This window comes from Megalobrama amblycephala, linkage group LG8 (assembly GCF_018812025.1).
Source record: "Megalobrama amblycephala isolate DHTTF-2021 linkage group LG8, ASM1881202v1, whole genome shotgun sequence".
Classification (NCBI taxonomy): Eukaryota; Metazoa; Chordata; class Actinopteri; order Cypriniformes; family Xenocyprididae; genus Megalobrama; species Megalobrama amblycephala.
The window spans coordinates 23,131,932-23,155,456 of record NC_063051.1 but is presented as its reverse complement, the minus strand read 5'-3'; the positions used below and the strand labels follow the sequence as shown (position 1 = coordinate 23,155,456).

The 23,525-nt window shown below is 36.3% G+C and overlaps 1 protein-coding gene and 1 long non-coding RNA gene across 2 annotated transcripts in view; both read left to right on the top strand.

The window, feature by feature from the left end:
• The window catches only part of plxna1b (plexin A1b), a 143,978-nt gene extending 135,994 nt beyond the window's left edge, over nucleotides 1-7,984 (top strand). The window contains exons 28-32 of the mRNA XM_048200124.1: nucleotides 1,222-1,412; nucleotides 3,231-3,400; nucleotides 3,494-3,706; nucleotides 5,336-5,486; nucleotides 5,571-7,984. Of these exons, the coding sequence (XP_048056081.1) occupies nucleotides 1,222-1,412; nucleotides 3,231-3,400; nucleotides 3,494-3,706; nucleotides 5,336-5,486; nucleotides 5,571-5,666 (821 nt within the window). The 3' untranslated portion in view covers nucleotides 5,667-7,984. The remainder of the gene's footprint in view (nucleotides 1-1,221; nucleotides 1,413-3,230; nucleotides 3,401-3,493; nucleotides 3,707-5,335; nucleotides 5,487-5,570) is intronic.
• Nucleotides 7,985-10,992: 3,008 nt separating this feature from the next.
• LOC125274068 lies at nucleotides 10,993-17,279 on the top strand. The gene is made up of 3 exons (XR_007186180.1): nucleotides 10,993-11,163; nucleotides 13,475-13,564; nucleotides 16,764-17,279. It is a non-coding gene; the product is annotated as an uncharacterized LOC125274068 (long non-coding RNA).
• The last annotated feature ends 6,246 nt before the right edge of the window (nucleotides 17,280-23,525 follow it).

The following is a 23,525-nucleotide window of genomic DNA, read 5'->3' as shown; positions in this document are numbered from 1 at the left end:
ACACAAAAATGTAAAATTTCTGTCATTAACTACTCACCCTCATGTCGTTCCAAACCCGTAAGGCCTTCGTTCATCTTCGGAACACAAATTAAGATATTTTTGATGAAATCCCAGAGGTAAATGACTCCTCAATAGACAGCAATTTAACAATTTTTTTCTGGACCTTGAGTGGTTGTTAAATTGCTGTCTATTGAGGAGTCATATACCTCTCGGATTTCATCAAAAAATATATTAATTTGTGTACGAAGATAAACAAAGGTCTTATGGGTGTGGAACGACATGAGGGTGAGTAATTAATAATTTTTGGGTGAGCTAACCCTTAAACAACTTAAAAGCTACATGACGTTTCCCACTAGCAAGGTAAAGGCGCTGTTCTTGAAGGAGATAAACTTACAGTTTCGCTATTAGTAGAGACTGCGCACAGACTTACTCTAGGTAATTCGCACACACTCTCTCTCTCTCTCTCTAATAACTGCGTTAGTCTGCCACCCAGAAGAGTGTTTTAAGGACACAACGCTTTGTGTCGTGGCCGCATCAGATGAGCATTATTTTCTAATAAATCAGTTCCTGTAGTTGCCAAGGCAATATTCCATTGCTGGTGTAACAAACTGGAAGTAATCAGCATAAATTTTAAACTAAATTTCAATAAATTTGTAAACAGAAATGAATTAAAATAGCCAAAACTAAATATTTTTTTTCCACATGCGTCTAAAAATAGGCAGAATAAAGAGTGCTGTAAGCATTACCGTAGTAGCCTATTTTATTCCGAACATAGCCTTTCTGTCTTTCTTTATTTATGTTTCTCTTTGGCATGGTTTTCCTCTGCGCAGCAGTGTTGTGTGTTTGTGGTGGTGTTGTGTGTCCTAATGCTCTGGTCCTCAGTGAAACGATCACAGAGGTCCAGAGCTTCAGACAGACTGGAAATGATGGATATCAAATCCAGAGTCTGTGTTTGCCAGTGAGGGAGGAAGAGAGAGAAAAGAAACTGTTTTTACTCTCTGCCCAATTTATCACTAGGTTTTTATCTCTAGGTAATATTGTTTTGGACTGTCACTCACCCTGTATTTCACTCTTAATTTATCATTTCTTTCCAGTCTAGTTTCTCTTTAGTTATACAGTTTGTTTGCATATTTTTTTTAAGATAAAAAGCCTCTCATGAAGTTACTGAAGCAAAGACAAACAACTAAATGTAATTTCTCTCAATTTTCTTTGTCTCAACAGAGAGCATGCTGAGAACTGCCAGCAGTCCTGACAGCCTTCGCTCGCGGACGCCCATGATCACGCCAGACCTGGAGAGTGGAACCAAACTCTGGCACCTGGTGAAGAACCACGACCACATGGACCAGAGGGAGGGTGACCGCGGCAGCAAGATGGTGTCCGAGATCTACCTGACGCGCCTGCTGGCTACCAAGGTGAGAAGAGACATGAGTTGTGTCCCAAATGATGCACTCAACTGTGTAGTGTATGAAATTTATAAGGTTATTTTGCCATCCAGCATCAGAATCTGATAACCCCTCCCCCTCCTTTACATAATTACAGCTGTGACCAAGTGTCCAACATTCCATACTTTTCGGTTAATTAAATGCATCATCCAGTTATTTAAAGTGCACTTTTTCTATTTGGAATTTTCAGTTTGAACACACTACTTACTCTGTTTATACTACGAAATTGCATTGAATAGTGCAGAAGAATGCGTGGGACGCACATATTGCACTTTATCAGGGATAACAAAAGCACCTTGAAAAACTTCAAGCAGTATATTCTTCATTTAGAAATACTTTCTAAAAAAAAAAAAAGGATATTAAGCATATTAAAAATAATAGATCATCAATAAAAATCACTCGTTATAAATCATTTGATTTCCACATACTGTAGTACAAACTGCATACCATTCTGAAAAAAAAAAAAAAAAACTCATTTTAATATTATATGAGCTGTATCTCCTTTCAAAGGTCGCATTTGTTGGCCGCATACGTCTTATTTCAGAAAAGTAACCATTATAAAATTGACAGTTATTCCTTGTGAAGCTTAAATTGGTGTAATTTCTTTATTACTTTGGAATATAATGGTTACTTTACTGAAATTATGTATGCAACCGACAAATGAGACACAGCTTTACAGTATTATTATAGTATTTAATTAGCTTTTATTTTTATACACTTTTTGTTTTTTAATTTTAGTAATTTTTTATGTGCTTTTTTTTTAAATTCTATTTAGCTTTTTTTTTCTTTTCTTTTTTTAGTTTTAGTCATTTTAGGACTTATCCACATAAACATTATTTATTTCAGTTCTAATTTTCTTTCAAATTTAATTCACCAAGTTTTTTAAGTTTAAGTTTTTCAGTTTATATTTAGATTTTATTTCAATTACTGAAAACAGTTTTTAATAGATTTAGTTAACAATAACAACACGGTCATATATTTTTAATCAGAGAAAATGACTTTACTATAATTTTCTGATGTATACTCAGGAGTGTTTAGTATGTTTAGCATAGTGAAATCTGTCACTAATGTTCTCCATCTTGACAAACACACACACACACATTCAAACTAATTGCCTCACTTTTGAAGCTCATGTCTGATTTTCTTAGCTGAAGTCCTCAGACAGTTAGTGTTGACCTTTGTGTGTGAATGACTAGTTGCTCATTAACATTTACCATTGGTCCCACTCTCATGAAGAACTGTATCTTAATTAGACCAATGACCTTTGCTTATTGAGCGGTTTGGGAAAAACTAGGTCTTTATCCATCCTGTGCTCCCATCACCGTCTGACAGTATACAGAAATCTCAGATGCATTTCCCAGCAGCTCCGCAGTGCTCAAGGACACGTACATCAGAATCTACAGCAGATTTAATCAAGTCACACTTAAAAATGTCTGAATGTCACTTCATTAGATAATGGAATATCAAATCTATTAATGATATTTACTATAAAGAAAGATGGAGGCCTACACTCTTAACAAGCAAAAGAAAAAAAAATCACCAAAATACAAAGTTGTTAACAGTTACAAAGGTTACAAAACATTTTTTTTTTTTTTTTTTTTAGGTTTTTCTTTACATAGATTAAAAAGTTTACATTGAAGAATTTTACTTTTTCATGTTTACAAAATGACATTTTTGCACTATGGAAATGTTATTTTCTGTAAAGAAAGATTCACATACGCTTTCCAAGCAAAAAAAAAAAAATCCCCAAACAGTGCTCATTTTTGATTGATTGATCATCTCTCACAGGGTACACTGCAGAAGTTTGTAGATGACCTGTTTGAGACCATCTTCAGTACGGCCCACCGGGGGAGTGCACTTCCTCTGGCCATCAAATACATGTTCGACTTCTTAGACGAGCAGGCCGACAGACACGTGATATCAGACCCTGACGTTAGGCACACATGGAAGAGCAACTGGTGAGTTTGTGTGGTTTGGAAATCAAGGAGATCATTTGAAAGTATGTTTACATTCTCTCTTTGTATTCTAATATCGTTTCATTTCCACTGCAGTTTGCCATTGAGGTTCTGGGTGAATGTGATCAAGAACCCTCAGTTTGTGTTCGACATTCATAAGAACAGCATTACAGACGCGTGTCTGTCCGTAGTGGCTCAGACCTTCATGGACTCCTGCTCCACATCAGAACACAAGCTGGGCAAAGACTCACCCTCCAACAAGCTGCTCTATGCTAAAGACATCCCTAACTACAAGAACTGGGTGGAGAGGTATGACACGGGGATGTTCATAAGCTATATTGTACAGTCAAACCAAAATGTATTCAGACACCTTGAACATTTCATTCATTAATACAGTTTATTCACTATAGTTTAAAAAAATGGTAATAAAATATGACGATCTCAGAGTTAAACTGTGTCAGAAAAAAAATAATCCTAATTATGTCAGATAACACTTAAGAAAAACATGGTCAGATCAAAGTGTCTGAATAATTTTTGGTTCCAGATTTTTATCAATTTTACTGGTAGTCCACTGTATGAAGAATTTTTGGGTATAATATGTCACAGTTTACTTTATTTTGCTATCCTCTCTTATATAAATAAACTATAGTGTCCAGCACCCACTAGTAAAAATATATCAAAAATGTCGGAATAATTTTTGGTTTGACTGTAGATATAGCAAGGCTTTTGCACTTTTTATCTGACCAACTGACCAAGGTTTTGCATCACAACAGATCTTTTAATAGTGTTTACTGACTTATACTTCGGTAGCAAAAATAGCATTAGTTGACTTAGTAAGTTTGATTCATTTACATGATTCAGTTCATAATGTCTGTTTGCAAGAATCAGTTCATCATTTAGAATCAACAATTTAAAAATGTTCACAGATGTCTCTGTGTGGAATATCTGTTTATCACTATGTATTGCTATATTGGTATAATGATTATATTCATATACTGAAAAACTGTGTAAAAACATGCCTTGACTATTTTAGATATATTTCTTTAATTCTTAAATTTAAATAGTTTGTGTCTTAAATATCTTCAAAAACTGAAAATATTGAGATTATTACACTGTAATTGTATAATTGTTTTATTTGTAATAATTGTTTTACACTACCATTCAAAGGTTTGTGATCGGTTATTCACACCAAGGTTGCATTTCAAAAATAAGGGGAAAAAACACAAAAACTGTGAAATATTACAATTTCAAACAACTGTTTTCTACATGATTATATTGTAAAATGAAATGTATTTCTGTGATCAAAGCTGAATTTTCAGCATCATTACTCCAGTCTTCAGTATCACATGATCCTTCAGAAATCATTCTAATATGCTGATTTGCTGCTCAAGAAACATTTCTGATAATCATAATTGTTGAAAACAATTGTGCTGCTCCATATTTTTGTGGAAAACGTGATACATTTTTGATGAATAGAAAGTTCAAAAGAACAGCATTTATTTGAAATAGTAATTTTGGTAACTTTTGATCAATTTAAAGCATTATTGCTGAAAAAAGTATTTATTTATTTAACAAAAAATGTACTGACCCCAAATTCTTGAATGGTAGTGTATATGTTGTCCAACCCTTACTATGTAGACATTCTAATATAGACCAGAATTCATAATGCAAAACAACCTCTGTAGTTCACCATTTATTTAAACTAAACGACAAAAGGAAAAAAAAGAGCTCATTCAATAATCATTTTTAGCATTAGAAATGCTCATGTTATAATAGCACATGGAGGTAATAAAATGCTCTGAAGTGTAGAATATGAAACTTTGATCTTTGAAGCTTTTATCTAAAGTGTGTCTACACATTAGAGCAGATGTGTGTTTGATCTGCTGACGGGTGTGTTAAACTGCTAATCGATCACTGTGTGTGTGTGATATTGTGCAGGTATTACGCTGATATCTCGCGGATGCCTGCGATCAGTGATCAGGATATGAGCGCGTATCTGGCTGAACAGTCGCGTCTCCATTTAAGTCAGTTCAACAGCATGAGTGCGCTGCACGAAATCTTCTCCTATATCACCAAATACAAGGACGAGGTAAGCATCAAAGGCCTCAAAACGCTCTCCGTCTGCTGTCTCGTTGTCATGTATTCATTGTTTTTTCTCGTTCGGCTTTTGTAGATCCTGTCGGCTCTAGAGAGGGATGAACAGTCCCGCCGCCAGAGATTGAGGTCTAAACTGGAGCAGGTGATTGACACGATGGCTCTTTCCAGCTGATCGGGACTCTCAAAGTCAGTTGGTGTGTTTTTACACGGACAAAACCACAACGCTGAATGTAGGTGGTGTAGATTTTTTGCGTTGTTTTTGGATGATTTGTTGTCGAGTGCGGTGGATGTTTTCACACAACACGGACAAAGACGCTCTTTCCTGTTTTGAAGAGACAATGAGGACGTTTGGGACCTCTAATGAAGTCATGTGACTGTGTCACGAGCCAGTGATCGTGGCGGATCAAAGGACACTGATTGCGTGTTTACAATGTTTTATTATTTTGTTCAAATGTTATCGACTGCCCCTCTCCACTCTCTTTGCCACTTGTGTTTCTGCTGAATTTGCACAGTTTACAAAATCAACGAGCAACTGCCTCCATCTCATGTACACAATGTTGGGCAAACGCAACGCTGCGTCTTTTTTGTTCTTTACATACAGTAGTTGACGAAGGTGAATATGACATTACGCAATGACAAAAAGAAGGAAAAAAATTACAAAAATATGAATAAAAATCTTGTCTTGTGCCATGTTTTATTTGAATGTTGTTTAATGCTGAAAAAGGTTTGTGAAGTAGGAATGTGCTCTGATTGTTTTACAATGAAAAAATTATGACAGGAAAGATAATTCTTCCAAAAATTACACTTTTTTTTTTTGTTTGTTTTTGTTTTTTTTGATTGAACTGCAAAGCTTTAATTACTATTTCACCAGATGCTACAGGACGGACTCTTGATTTTAGACGCCAAACAAACTCACTTTTCGTACGCGTGCACTCTCATTACACTCGATCATCCTCCTGGTCTTTCAGCATCTTCTGCAAAAATCACTACATTTACTGAGACTGAGCTGAAATAAATGAGTGAAAATGAGGCCGAGTGAATTGTTTCAGATCCATGAGTCAGTGTTTCTGCGGCGTGTCAATACTGAGCGAGGAGACGCTCGTTCATCAGGCCTTCAGCCTCCGTGATCAGAAAAGAGAAATGGACTTTTGTCTTTAATGAGATGGACCTGAGCAATCCTGATTGATTTAGACTGATCAATCGCTCTGGTTTCATCGAACACTTTAAGAGACGACGGCATGTATGTCCAAATATTTGAAGAGCTCCTTTTGTTTTGATACATTTGTTTCCTCTTGAACATGAGATCTGTCATTCATGGGACAATGTTGTAAGTGTTTATGGCTTCATAACGCAGTAAAGTGGTACGAGCAGGTATGAAATGTGGTGAAATATTGTTCTAGATTCTCTATTATCTTTACTCAATCTTCTATGTTCTTGATGAGTCTCTTCTGAAGATTTTTTTTGGCCAGTTTCTCATATTAGATTCAACTTAAAGACCCTGTGAAATCAATCATGGGGTCTTTACTCAATTAGATTTGAGTGCATCATATGCTGATGTAGTCCTAAAAAATGGCAAAATTTAACAGGTTTAGCATTTAAAAATTGCTGTTTCTTTTCCAGGAAACCAGACCAAAAATATTGGTATGTAACTTTTCCTCAATAACATGCAACTAAAATGGCTAAATAAAAGCTAAAGGCCCGTTCACACCAAGAACGATAACTATATTAGCATCCACACCAATGGACAATAACATTGTTCATTCCAAGCACGCACTTCTGATATGTTCTGTGAATAAATCTTTAAATGGGAAGGATTTTGATTGGCTGTCAATGTTTTTAATCCATCATGAGCTGGAAAAATAAATTGCTCTGAAAGTGATTCCAATTATATATGTCCTCTGAGCCGTTACACTCTGCTAAAATTTTATGATTAAAGTTATCATTCTTGGTGTGAACAAACCTCAAATCCAGTTTATTTTCTTGGTTGTAACTAAAGTAATCTACTCTGCTCTGATAGTGATGTCAAAAAAGTGACATCAGAAAAATAGTATTGATTTTAACACTTTTGTTTAAACTTTGACTTTTTTCCCTGCTCGACTGGTTTATTTTGACATTAACATCTGCTCTACATAATCTTCTTGCAATAACCCTGTGCTGTCAGGGGGATGGTGCACGTCGGCACTTTGCACAACTGATCCTGTATCGCACAAACTCACGGTTGAATTCGACTGACTGAAGTTGTGTTGATGTTTTTGGTCAGTTTAACTGCAGTGGATGTGCCGTCGACCTCCTAATCAGTCTGGTTTAATTTCACATGCTTTAAAATGAGTTCAAAACATCTCAGGATCTTCCTTCCGCTCTTGAGTTTGTCATTTCTTGACCAGAGAACTGCTTTGGTCAGTTTGCTGGACTCACTGGTGATGATCTGGGCGTTTGGCTTGCGGTTCTTCCCAGGGACTTTCAATGTTTACACCAGAATTTCAAATCACATGTAAAAAAAAAAAAAAAAAAAAATCACATTGTGTTTTAATTTATTTATATTTTGATCCTGTCATTGTGTTTCTTAGATTGAAATGTGTCTAAACTGGTGCTTCTCAAGTGTTCTTTGCTCTTCTTTTATATGTTCCTGTAATGGCTTCTACACTTTTCATGAATCTGCTCTTTAACTCAAGATCTCCATGAAGGTCCACCTTGATAACATGCAATAATACTGCAGCACAGATATAGAAACTCTAACCTCATCCCTACTTTGCTTCATTTCTTTCCAGTAATTTCTGAAAAATGAAGTATCTTTCCTTCAGACCTGAACAAAATACAGAAATGAAGCAAGATGGTTTGTGTTGTTGGTGAAACTAAAATAACAAAAGACAATTATGCTTCAGGACTGACTGTCACTGTTATTGATTTATGTGTAAAAAGTTTTTTTTTTTTTTTTTTTTTTTTTTTTTTGTGCAGATTTACTACTTGTAAATAAACAGGCATTAAGGAGAGATTAAACATGTTTTTGCAAAAAAAAAAAAAACCCTCTGGTGATTTTCTTCTGTCTTTCTGATGGTACTTTAAATACTTAATCTTTTCAGATCAGGGATTTTTAATCATTTCTGTTGAACCTGCATGATGTAAATTTAACACCACAATAAACGGGACGAACTGTAAAACATGAGTGCAAAATACATGCATGTATGAACTGTGATTAAAATGCAAAATCTGACACTTCAGGTCAACATTTAAAACAAAAAAGTCTTTATATATAAAAATGTAAAAGTGCAGAATCTAATAAAAGAAAGTATGTCTAGGAAAAATTGCATAACCCTGTTTATGTATTTATGTAGACCTATACAGATGTAAGACTAATGCCGGACTGTCTGGACTGAGAAAGGGCTACTCTTTGAGAAAACAAAGGAAATTAAAGGTGCCGTAGAATGTCTTTTTAAAAGATGTAATATAAGTCTAAGGTGTCCCCTGAATGTGTCTGTGAAGTTTCAGCTCAAAATACCCAATAGAATTTTTTTTATTAATTTTATTTTTAACTGCCTCTTTTGGGGCATCATTAACTATGAGCCGATTTAGGCTGCGGCCCCTTTAATTCCTCACGCTCCCCGCCCACGGAGCTCGCGCTTGCCTTAAACAGTACATAAACAAAGTTTACACAGCTAATATAACCCTCAAAATGGGCCTCAATCTGCAGCATGTGTAATCGTGTAAGTATTGTATTTATTTGGATGTTTACATTTGATTCTGAATGAGTTTGATAGTGCTCCGTGGCTAACGGCTAATGCTACACTGTTGGAGAGATTTATAAAGAATGAAGTTGTGTTTATGAATTATACAGACTGCAAGTGTTTAAAAAATGAAAATAACGACAGTCTTGTCTCCGTGAATACAGTAAGAAACGATAGTAACTTTAACCACATTTAACAGTACATTAGCAACATGCTAACGAAACATTTAGAAAGACAATTTACAAATATCACTAAAAATATCATGATATCATGGATCATGTCAGTTATTATTGCTCCTTCTGCTATTTTTCGCTATTGTTCTTGTTTGCTTACCTAGTCTGATGATTCAGCTGTGCACATCCAGACGTTAATACTGCCTGCCCTTGTGTAATGCCTCAATCATGAGCTGGCATATGCAAATATTGGGGGCGTACATATTAATGATCCCGACTGTTACGTAACAGTCGGTGTTACGTTGAGATTCATCTGTTCTTCGGAGGTCTTTTAAACAAATGAGATTTATATGAGGAGGAGGAAACAATGGTGTTTGAGACTCACTATGTCATTTCCATGTACTGAACTCTTGTTATTCAACTATGCCAAGATAAATTCAATTTTTAATTCTAGGGCACCTTTAACATTTGAACTCTCTCTTGCAAAATTAGCATCCCCATCCAAGACGCAATCACACCTCAGCATTGCCTTACTTCACATTCACCCCTCTTCCCCCATCTCTTCTCTCTATATGCGGAGATGACCTGAATACACCCAAAATCTATATGGTTTAATGTGAACAGTTATCATACAACGTTATACATGTTTGGTATCATTTGAAATGTCTCAGTGCGACTGGTACAAAGGTCTCATTCCCACAGAAGTAAACCAGAAGGTAATAAAGGTTTAAAGATTTTAGAGATATTTTGCTCTCTGTAATGGGTGTGTCCACCTTCACAGGGTAAACTACTCAGTCTAGAACCCTGATTAATGCAAATTCCCATTGTGAAATCATGTTTCAGTTTGAAAGAAGTTTCTGTCTTGGTCTAAGTATTTAAAGAGATGTTGCAGGAGGCTCAGGGCACGTTCCTGTAATCAGATCAGCCCACATTGCTGAGTGTCCAGGACACTCAGCAATGTGTATTTTTCTAATGTCAGGTATGCATCTTTTTAGTCTTTTTCTGAGCATTTGATGTTGTATTGATCATCTTTAAATTGATTATGTAATTGGCATGATACATTTACCTGACTAATAAATTGTTACATTTGGCTTTATTCTGACTTACTCTGAAATTATTGACTTCAGTAGATTACGATGTATCCGTTGTTACCGCAAATCTACGACCAGGGTTAAGTACATACTAGATCTCGGATTGTATGGAGCATGGGGGACATCTGGCGAGTTACTAGGTTTCTGACTGTTTGACTTTAACTAAGTTGTTATGCAATTGCATTCACTATATGGGGCTAGACAATGGTGTACTGGTCATAACCTCTGGTCATTGCCTCTGCTTTAAGTTGTTATATAGTTATATTATTAACTATATGGGGCCAGATAAATTACTATCGAGGGGAGACATTACCTTATAGTACTGGTCATAACCCCTGATTATTGTCAGAGCTTTAACTAAGTTGTTATATAGGCGATTGCAGGCACGTGCACAGGTAGGGCTCAACCTGTGCAGGGCACATGCCCTTTTTGTCCTTACACTCCGAAGTGCCCTTTTTTTGGACGTGTTTTATTTTATTTATTTATTTTCTTGAATAAATCAATGAATTTTCTTGAAAAAATCAATAAATTTACAAATATATTTAGCCTAATAAAGGTATTAAAAAGAGCTTGTGACAAAATCTTTTTGGATCCGCTCAAACTGTCAGTCAAACCTCTTAACTCCGCCCCCTGAGTGCAGCGAACTGAAGTTCCACAGCAGAGCAGCTGAACGTCTTACTACGGTAAATAAATATCTTGTTGTTTGAATAAGTAGGCTACAACGTTGTCTTTACGAAAGAAACATTAGTATGTCTATAAAGTTTCATATTTTATGCATTTGAGGCCTGAGACCGGCGGCGGAGAGAGAGGGAGGGGGCTAGCATTTGCCTTCTAAGTCATAGCCAATACCAATAGCCTACAATAGCCTTAAATAGCCTGTGCATACAGTACAGTAGTATTACATCTTTTATAAATTGAGATTTTGGCCAAACGAATTTTACCACAGGAAAAATTGAGCGCTCATAACCTATTGATGACGACGTAACACGTAGCCTAATGTGATGCCATCGTTTTAATGACGGACAAATTGCACATTTGCACATATTCGCTGGTCAAAAACCCGGCGTAACTGCATTTGACTTTGACAAAAAAGCGACTGAGTGATCCCCGTCGTCAGCTAGGTAAAATACATTTCTAAGTAATTTCTTCTTTGATTTATGATGGCTATCTGCGTACACTTAATTCATTAACATTTAATCATATTATATATGGTCACACAGTATGGTTAATGTTTACGATGTTAATATGTATTTGCTCGCTAGATAATTTTAATCTAGAATTGTATACTCCCCGCTCTTCACATGTATAAACGTAGTAAAACATGGTTTTACCACAGTAATGTTGTAGGAACTAAAAAACATTACAGAATCATCAGATCACTGTGCTTCTTTATATTTTATAATGCAGAATGTAATGTGTGTGTATTAATGTGTTGAGAGGGACATCCCTGGATCACAGTGAAGTCAAACATCTTCAAACACATGGCTCACAGAAGATTGCTGTTGTAATAATTTTTAAAGAAGCCCTGAAACCCTGTATATCTATCTATATCTATCTATCTATCTATCTATCTATCTATCTATATATATATATATATATATATATATATATATATATATATATATATATATATATATAACTGTCATTAATAGTGAATAGATATAAAGCTTGTGAGACTATTATTTTGTGTTAATTTATAAAAAAAAAAAAAAAAAAAAAAAAGAGTGGTGCCCTTTTTTTCAGTTTCAGCACATGCCCCTCAAAAGGTCTATGCACGGCCCTGGGCGATTGTATGGGGCTACATGGGTACCTTTTAACAATAGCAAGCATGGGCAACATTGTTAAACTGCTTTAGCCATAACCTCTGGTTATTGATCAGACTGGCAAGTTTGTGATTGTGGGCCCGCATAACAGCTGGTGTGAGGACCCTGTGCGACTCTGAGAACTGAACGAACGAGTACAATAAGAGTAAAGAGTTAAATAGAATAATCAAATGTCTAGATAAATGATTGTATAAATTGTCAATTATCAATTGGCATTCTAACCTAAATTTGAGGTCATAATAAAATGGAGTCAGATAAATGTTTAATTGGAATTAAACTACTTTGCCATACCGAAAAGACCGAATGCTCAAGAAACCTTCCCCGTCCTGTGGGAAACTGGCGTTGGGCCGATTGGGCGGGCCTTACACAGACATCTAGAGGTTATACCATGGTATTACACATCATTTTCTTTATCTTTCCACCACTGACACCAGATGACACTAATCTGCCCCAATGCATTGGATTTTAAACTCCTTTGCTCTATTTTATCTTAAATCCTGCATTAATTTAAAAATATTAAAACAATGTTTTTCCTGCGGCAAAGGGGTCAAAGTTGAAATTATCTGAACCTGGAGCATCTTCCGTTTAATGGACGCCAGACTGTGAATACTGAAATCCATAAACGGCAATGCTTTGACTCACAAGTCACGAAAGCTTTTTTATTAGTCAAGGTTTGACATTTATTAATTTGTCATTGGTTCTTCAGCGTGTTTTAGCATGTTGGTCAGTGAATAAGTTCTTACATTTCAGCCAGTAACAGGGTGAAATGAATAAAAGACCATCTTTTACTCATTACTTGGAATATATAATTATGAAGTTATTATATTTTTCTGTCACTTGTAGTTCAACAGTCTTAGTTTACATTACGAAAAAACCAAAGAAACATTCAGAGGTTTGGAACGACATGATGATGAGTAAATATGACAATTAACTTATTTTTAGATTAGCTATTTTTTGAAAGGCTACAAAGTTCTCAGAACTGTGCTAGAAAGTTTTGAAATAAACACACAGAAAGCTTCCTAATTAGCAGACGTCAGTGGCAGTGTTATTTTTTTTTTTTTGTGTTTCTACATGTATAAAAATTCAGCTAGCTTTTAGATGTAATTATTTTTGGCCTTGTGTGGGTGTAAGTGTGAAAAGCACATTTTAACTAGGTTCTGGCTAATTACAGGTTTTCTGCCTGTCCCTCCGTCACCTCCAGCTCCAGTGGGATGCAGGACACTTCCCGCCCCTCTGCTGCTCAGGTGAGGAGATCTCACAGGTGAGTGTGTGTCTGATGGAAACAGACCCAGGGTGCTTCAGTCATGGGCCAGACGGCTCTGTGGGGTTCAGTAGCACCTGTTCTCCCTCACCTTCAGCCTGATGAGAGTGACTCAGCTCTGGAGCACATAATGTCCTGATTTACTCATGGTTAAGTTCTTTTTCATTCTTTAATTTTTTATTTTTTATTTTTTTCTATAAACAATTATATATTGTCATTGAGCATCCCAGTGTTGCCCACACTGCTGAGAGCAATGTTCAGATGAATCTGTAAATATGTGCTGCACACTTTCCCTTTCAATAACAAAATAAACACACAAAAAAATAAATAAATAAGAGCGGTGAGAAAATGGTAGTTAAGAAAGCATCTGATCATTTATCATCAATATATCATCACATGATATATTTGCACCATGCAATTCAGTACTTTATACAATTGATTGCTTTAAAGTATTCAGCTTTACAGTATTAAGCATAGAAAAAAGTTTAATTGACTGTTTCAGTTAGAACTGCAACTTAACCCTCTACAGCACAGCGTTGCCCTCAGGCAACGGAAAGTTTTCTTAAGCCCTATGTTTAGTAATTTTTCTTTAAATGATTACAACCAATTAGAAAGGTTGAGAAAGTACCAAAGAACAGTTCAGTAAGGTGTTGGAGTCAATATCAAGCACCATTAAGAGGTGGGACATCCTGTTCTGACACATGGTCACAAGAGCACATGGTGTGAGAAGGCGGCAATATTATTTGCTTTAGTAATCTTATTTAAAACGACATGAACTGTACATAAAAAATATGTGTGCGTGTATGAAGGTGTAGAGAAGCCTTTTGTCAGGTTTTATGAAGTTTTTTTTATTTTGCATGTTCAGAAATTCAGTTTTTCTTTTCGTTGCCTCAGGGCAACGTTGTGCGATAAGGGGTACTTTTCGAGGAGGTTTTAGAGAGTACCTCTCATTGGCCACAATGTATTATAAGAAGGGAAGATGCAGGGTTCCTGGGTGTGCAGGAACACCCAAAGTGATGTACAAAAATTGTAACATACACCACTATGTCACAGCAGAGATGAACTGCTTTTTGAAGTTTCGTATGGAGTGAAATCTTATCACATGAAGTACATTATATGGCATAGCACACTACATGATACAGACCTATGCATGTATCAAATTCAATATATCAATGTCTTTCAAGTGTTTTTCCCTTTTTACTTAATGATTTCTTGATTTTTTTTTTTTTTTAAATTTGATTTTGATGATAATTTTCTCTATGACTCTGTACCATTGTCGCACAATGTTGCCCTGAGGCAATTTTTTTTTTTTTAATCTATAAAATGTTCCCAAATGAACCAAAAAATGATGTGGAATGTTTTTTTTTCATGTGCCATCAATATGTGTGCAGTAGAGGGTTAAGTTTGTACTGTAAAGCATCTCTCCATTGTGTTCATGTTTTTACATGAGTCTGACCTCAACGGACTGAACAGAAGAAATGAACTGGAGAAGATTTACATGTCAAAGAAAGCAGGGCCTGAGAGCCACACCTACCTATTACATCATTGCCACGGACCAATGGACTTTTCTGGAAAATTCGCTTTGGAAAACTATAATTCAAACTTATAAACAAACTTCATTTAGGCCTGATTTTATTTGAAATATGCCACACCAGTTTGTTAATTTATTTTGATTGAAGTAGTCAGTGGCATTTGGCATCAGTTACGTAAATGTGCCTTTAAAAAAAAAAAAAATGAAATGACTTAAAATTTGAATGACAATACGTGATTGGATTTTGTAGTACATAAAGATCGTGTTTTGCATCCTAGCAAACTTAGCATCACATGTGAGCAGCTCTGATCTGGGCTCACAGAAATGTGGGCATCACTCTGATTTACATGCTCCACACAGCCTGATCCCGCCTGGATTAAAAGCATCACAGTCGGTATGTCCTTTGATTTTTCCAGTGTGTTAATCACAACCTCATGTCTCTGGCTTATGAAGCAGCTCATGATGATGCAGGCATGACACACTGTTCATATGTTAATATGACACTCTGTATGTATGTATGTATGTATATATATATATATAGATGTCAAAGTCAGACATGCCCCTTTGCCAGCTGTGATGCCTGGTTACTGGTTTAAACTTGGCCCAGGTTTGTAAAAGATTTTTGGGTCAGCACACCTTAATAGCTTCAACAATTGATTGCCAATTAAGTTTAGAATACAATGAACCAATTAGAACCCAGTTTAGGTCAGATAGCTGCTATCTGATGAATAGAAAATTTAAGTTTTTTCTATGTATGTATAAACTGTTTATGTAATATGTTTTTGCAGTTTGTGTTGTCCCTTATCAGTGCAAAATTATCACAAATTAAAAAGGATTCATGCCAATATTGTCCAAACCCCCACTTTTCTAGGGCGTTTCCAAACTTTTGGAGGGCAGTATATATATATATAATTCTTTTGTGCGTTGAATACTGCATTTCACAATGCTTCAAGTATTTTCACTGCATGCAGAAAATGTGTATACTAAGTATACTACTTTTTTGTTGTTTAGACCCCTTTTAAGAATGGTAATCTACAAATAGCAGTTTATACTAAAATAAAACTGGTAATTTAAGGTATTTTGGTTATCACCATTGTTATTATAAAAGCATTTTGAATTGATGACATTATATAAATTTGATCCTTATGCAAACAGGGATGCTTTCCTCAAAGGTCTTGCTTCTATTAGATGTAAATCTAAGCTCAGTGTTTGGTTGTTTTATCAACAAATTCTTGAACTATAATTACTAAAACTAAAATATAAAATGGAAAAGAAATATGCATAAAATAACTAAACTGCAACTACTAAAAGCATTCCTGAAACTGAAATGTGAGTTACATTTGAAAATAGTACATTTTTACATTTGAAAATGTAAAACCATCATAATCTTAACTATGGTTACCATGGTAATTTTTGCTTACCAGCGCTTCCAAACAGTGGAACAAAACTCTTGTGAGTTTTGCTACTCTCTTGGAGTCACTGAAGACAGATGCAGAGAAAAGCTGGTGGCCAAACTGGGGTGTATCATGAATAATTCTGCTCATCCTCTCTGCAGCACTTTGTCTTAGAGCTGCTTTAGCCACCGGCATCTTCCAGCACAATGTTTTAAGACGTGCTGCCGGGAACCTTTGCTGCCTGCTGGAATGTCTTCTCTTTCTTCTACCACAGAGTTTGCCTGCGTGTGACGGCTGGCTGATACCCGAGCCAAGAGGAATGACATTGCACAAGGACACATCATCTTATTCATGGGCCCTGTAGCATTATCATGCATATTACACACTCTCTCTTTCTATCTGCACTGTATGCATGTGTACTACAGCACTTCATGCTTCGTTTGGCGCCTGTATTTCCCTTGGTATCAATAAATGCATCCGTCTATTTATCTAAGTAGTAATTCCTTCAATATGTCAATGTTAAAATGGTTTAAGTGGCCTAATTTTGTCTTCAATTACATTGAATTAAATTTAATGTTCATCTATGACATATTTACTATCCACACAGATAGATTTTCATTCAAAACATTTTAAAAGATTTTTTTCTATCCAAAGCTTAAAGGGGAATTAATTGAATTTGAATAATTACAAGTCTGTGATTTAAAGATGCTCTTAGGGGAAGAAAATGTTTTTGGCTTATATAAAGGCAGCAAGCATTGCATTTTTCCACATTTTCTGTTCTCGTTTTCTCTCTGCCTTTCCCTCGCTTCGACAGATATCTTTCGATGTTGTTTCCTTTTCCTCCAATCAGGTCAAGCCCTACAGGAGCAGTGTGTCTTTCTGATGGCAGCAGTCAAGCCTCTCATCCGCACTGAAGGATGGAGGGGGTGTAGGATGGATTAACAAGAACCAGAGTCGTCAGCACAAGTAAAACAGACACAGACCCGTGAAAGTGGATGATATTGGGCATTTCTTATGGTTTTATTTAAATGCTGTACATTGAAGCTCACCATCATGGGTTAAATTAAATAACACATTGAAAAATAACAATAAGATTTCCACAAAATATAAACACTTGTCAAAACCAGTACAAAAAAAAAGAGAAAAATGCTTTCCTTTTTCAAATGAAGATCCACTGCTATGCCTCTCATGCCAGTTTCTCAGTTCAGTATCTTCAAAACCTATTTTATTAAGTTGTGCTGTTTTAGTTCTCTGTAGAATGTTAGAAGAAATTTTAACGTCAGTCCTGAATCCAAACTTTAGAAGCCTTTATATAGCTCTTTTAAAGCATTTAAACTTGTTACTTGCCAAACTTGTTACTTGCCAGGAAGCTAGCATGTTAAAACACCACCCAACCACATATTTGTCAGGTAGGGACATTTTAGGGCTTTTTCACACTTGGGTCATTCTAAACCCCTGGTAAATGGAATCCTGGGTTATCTTTATTCACGTTTCACACTGCTTATACTAAACCGGGGGTTGACAATTAATACTGGGTATTCATAAGCTACTGTTTCACACTGCACATTCCTAAAACCCGGGTAAAAGTCCTTATCTGCATATTCGCGTCACTGACTGGACAAAAGCAGCACGTGACCTTCTCTAGCATTGCGCATCCTCATATTACACATTGCTGATATTGTAACGTCTGTCAGAGGGCTTGAAGTCTGCCCAGATGAAAAATAGAAAACAGGAGGCGAGAAGAAAAACCAGAGGCAAATGAACTGCTAGTCCCACGAGTCTTTATAGATGGTTCGCACAATAAGCACACTCTTCACATACAGTACATATAAAAGAGTGAAGATAAACAGGAAAAGAAAGCACTCTGATAAACGCTACGAATCAAAGTGGAAAAGTAACATTATTACACTGAACATCAGTCAGCAGTAGAGCAGTCATCTCTCCAACTCTGTGCGTGCGCGCTCATATGAGAACAGCGTGCACACTACAACGTATGCCATAGAAGTTATCTTAAAGGTGCCCTAGACTGCTTTTTCACAAGATGTAATATAAGTCTAAGGTGTCCCCTGAATGTGTCTGTGAAGTTTCAGCTCAAAATACCCAACAGATTTTTTATTATTACATTTTTTAACTGCCTATTTTGGGGCATAATTAAATATGCGCCGATTCAGCACGCGTCCCCTTTAAATGCTCGCATTCCCCGCCCCCCGAGCTCGCAACAGTATAATACATTGAATAAACAAAGTTTACACAGCTAATATAACCCTCAAAATGGATCTTTACAAAATGTTCGTCATGCATGCTGCATGCATGCATCAGATCATGTAAGTATAGTATTTATTTGGATGCTTACATTTGATTCTGAATGAGTTTGATAGTAGCCTATGCTCGGGCTAACGGAGCTAATGCTACACTGTTGGAGAGATTTATAAAGAATGAAATTTTGTTTATGAATTATACAGACTGCAAGTGTTTAATAATGAAAATAACGACATGGCTCTAATCTCTGTGAATACGGTAAGAAACAATGGTAACTTTAACTACATTTAACAGTACATTAGCAAAATGCTAACGAAACATTTAGAAAGACAGTTTACAAATATCACTAAATATATCATGATATCATGGATCATGTCAGTTATTATTGCTCCATCTGCCATTTTTCGCTATTGTCCTTGCTTGCTTACCTGCAAAAAGTCTGTTGATTTGGCTGTGCAGATCCAGACCTTAATACTGGCTTGTCTAATGCCTTGAACATGGGCTGGCATATGCAAAAGTTGGGGGCATACATATTAATGATCCCGACTGTTGCATCACAGTCGGTGTTATTTTGAGATTCACCTGTTTTTCAGTGGTCTTTTGCACAAATCAAATTTACATAAGAAGGAGGAAACAATGGAGTTTGAGACTCACTGTATGTCATTTCCATGTACAGAACTCTAATTATTTAACTATGCCGAGGTAAATTCAATTTTCAGTTCTAGGGCACCTTTAAAGGCACATCAACATTAATGTCATGAACAGTATTCAACATAATTTAGGTGGCCGTTACAATATCAAGTTTTTTTCTGAGTGAACTTTTCGAACTATAAAGGTAAGAATGACGGTCTCTTCTTCGCTCCAATTGTCGCGTTTTCCATCGCCGTTTCCGTATGACATTTTTTCTGTCATATGCAGAAACGTTCACAGCATTTCAGAAACGATCTCCGTCTACACTACACGCACATGACCGTTCATGTACAGTGGGCATGCGTGTACAAGACGTAAACAGCTGCCTCTTGCACATGTAGGCAGCTGCAGTATTAAAAACTGCACAATAGGGTGCCTCAGGGATGACGCATTTTTGTAGGCAAAACCCGGAAGCGAGTTAGCATTTTAGGACTTCTGGTTCCAACGCCGTAAAGTCTATGGATTTTTTGAATGGGTTTTTGCTAAATCGCCTGAAATAAGGTCTGTGGTTAACAAAGCCTCTAAATACCTTCACGTTTTGATCTATGACAAAACACACCAGTTATAACCCACTTGTGATTTTTTAAACTTTTACTTGTGTCTTAAAATCGACGGTTGCTAACAAATTGCTAAAATGGACTACTTCCTTTGGCGGGGACTTTAGACGTTATCATGACAAACAGGAGATTTGGACATCATTTCTCATGAAAAAGTGGATAAGTATTCATAACAGCACAGATCATAATCAGCGAGCATGTTTATAAATAAAGTTGTTTTCTAAATAAAGTTTGAGGAAGTTTGGTGGTGGTGACGTTGATCCGCAACCATGGTGTGTTGTAGTCCGTTTTTAGCCTACTGTTAGCCCTTTATATCTGACGACTTTATTTAGGCTTCAAAATCTATAAATGTTGTGTTAACTTGTAAAGATTATCTTGATAGACAAAACATGTAAGTGTCATAACCCTTTGTTAAACACAGAGCTTATTTTCTGCGATTTTCCAAAAGTCTATGGGAAAAATGCATAGGCTTTCAACCGAGGGAACCCGTACGCCGCTAACATCTGGGTTGGCCTACAAAAACACGTTATCCCTGGGGTACTCTATAGACCCTTTTCACATTTCGTTTCTCAGAAGCGGAAGTTGTCACAGTGGGGTTAAATTCTATAGCGGTGAATGAGAGAATACATATATTTTTTGTGTTTCCATTTGCTCAAATAGCAACAGAAAAACTTCATAATAGTGTTTTCACAACTTTTATAAATAGGAAAAAAATAGAGAGCGATTGATAGCAGTCAGAAGAGAGAAAGATGTCATTTTTACCATCACTCCCATAGCTGCTGTATTAGAAACACCCTCACAGCAGCGTTAACTAAGTTTTTGTAGATGCAAAGGTAACATAACACTAAGACAGCAACATGGTGTCGGGCCAGATCCGGCCCACATCTGGTCAACGTATAAACCACATGTACCAGACATGGGCCGGATCTGGGCCACACTATAGTGCTGTCTGGGATATTGTTATAAATGTACATATAGTTTTTTTTTTTAAATGAAAATATAAAAAAAACTTTGCAGGATTTACGATACTGATGACCGTTAAAACGCGTCATCACAGTCCGTAGAAAAGGGTCTATGGCTGCTAAAAATTACAACAATGCAGTTTAGTCTCCATGTTATTGTTTAAACGGTCGTCAAGGATACGCAGCCACGTGGGCAGCCACGTCATCGTGTCTACGTTTTGTTCCATTTATACTGAAAAGCAACCCCGGCGTTTGCAAACTAAAACAGGGTCTGCAGCGGTTTCGAAAGTCTCCGTTTTCGAGGTTTGAAAACGCCGGCGTAGAATAAACGACAGTCGTAACCAAATGGCAGTCGTAGCAAAATTTATGTGCTTTAAAATGAAAACACACTAGTGTAAATGGGACCTCACACTACAAGTTTGGCACCGTAATGCGGAGTTAACATGGCAAAAGTGGTGCTGCTCCAGAGCAGGGTTTCATAACCCCGGGTAAAAAGCCCTTTTGTGTGGTGTTGTCAAAAAAAAAAACAAGGCCACTAATGCTTTTGACTGACTGGCATTGCTTTGCTCTTAATGCTTGATTTGATGATCAGCACAAGTCTACACCAATATTTGTCCATTAGCACAAGCATCTTTTTCATGTTCTCACATGGTTTCTCAGCCTCCAGCATCTGGAGGTGTTCTGGTGTGGTGCTGCTCTCCAGAGTGCTGAATGTCTGCTTGGTTCTTTCACCAACCCAAACCCACTCTGACTCCAGGCATTGAGCTGAACTCTGTAGACCTTAGAGAAGAGTATTCATCCCTATGAATTTATTTGTATTACCGTAAGTTATTGCCAAGTATCATCACAACTGATGATATTGATATTGAATGATATTCAATGGTTGTGTTGGTCTTGCATCATTTCATCATTGTTTGATGGCATTAGTGATTTGTTCTTACTCAAAAGCACTCATTTTATCAACCAGGTGCCTTGTAAATGTGACTATTTCTTGGCGGTCTGGTGAACCCTGACTCTTGGAAGTTGCGCAAGGTAACCAATTAGATTTGAACTACCATTTTTGTGTGCGATATGCTTCAGAGGTCCATGAACAGGTCGTGGGTGGTCCGTGGGCCAAAGGGTCTAAGGTGTTGGATGGCATAATCAAACACAATATTCTCAGGATCCCAGGCAGACCACCCACCTAATACATTAAAAAATACAGTGAGTGGAACCAAACAGTTTGGATGTGCTGTTTGTTTTTGTTTTGTTTTTTTTTGGAGAAAGTTTTCCTTCTACAACCAAGAGTGACTCGCATATGATGAGAATCTGTGCCCATCGAATAAGCAATATTTTCTTCTCATCTGTATTCTGCAGAATAGAATAGTATGTTTTGAATCAAAATATATTCTGGGTTAAATTAGCAAAATGTCTTATATTCTTCATCAGTCTGACATTAGAAGTTTCTGAGGTGGTTGCCATTATTTAGTGAATGAGTTCACCAAGAAATTAAATATGTTATCATTTACTCTACTTTTTATTTCTCACAAAAGAAATTAGACTGCATAATGTTTGACATCAATAAAGAGACATGCAAGAACCAATGACATTTGATGAACCAATGATATGAAGAACCTGTTACAATAAATGTCATTGGTCATTGGTCTCTTCATTGACATTTGATCCTGGTGGGATGTGCCTTTATATCATCTGAAATGAACATGATTGTAAAAGATATTTGAGAACTACAATGGAGGGAAATAGTCATGTTTCTGGCACAAGGCTATCGTGTGTGTGTGTGTGTGTGTGTGTGTGTGTGTGTGTGTGTGTGTGTGTGTGTGTGTGTGAGAGAGTGAGTGTGGGTTTTTTTTTTTTTTTTTTGATACCTTTATTGTGCTTTTTCAAACTCTTGTGTTCCACATGAGGTTGAGTACATGACAGAATTTTTATTTTTGGCTGAATTATTTCTTTATGTAATCTCATCTGCCCTGCATACACTATAAACTCTAACACTCAAAATAAATAATTGGTTTAAGTAGGACAAACTTAAATTAAACAAATTAGTTGTCAAATCAAATGAGTATTTAGCACTTTCTTTTTCTTTCAAGTTCACAAAACTGACATATTTTAAGTAAACTGAACTGTTTCATTGTTTTGAGTTTTATTAACTTATTTCTTTTAATTTAGACACACTTAAGTTGAACTGAAACTGGGTTGGGATTTCTATTTCCCAGCATGCTTTGCCCATGACACTTGAAAGGGAGAGTAAATGCTAAAATTAGGTGTTATATAATGGTTTTTTTTTATGCAAGATTAATGTTAAGTGGGAGATTTAGTAGTCATTAATGTTTTGTTATGCTAATTTAGTAGAGTTTGCATGGGTTTTTGTAGTGTTGTATGCGGCTTGGTTTGAGAGCAAGTATGTTAAATGCTTTATAATGCTGTACTCATTCAACAAGCATTATACCATGGTATTGTTAACATGTTAGCAAGTTAGCATTTTTGAATTAGCATGTTATAGCTAGCTGAGTTTACACTAATAAAAATTTTTATATTGAGGTTATATGATAATTTTAAGTTAAATGTGTG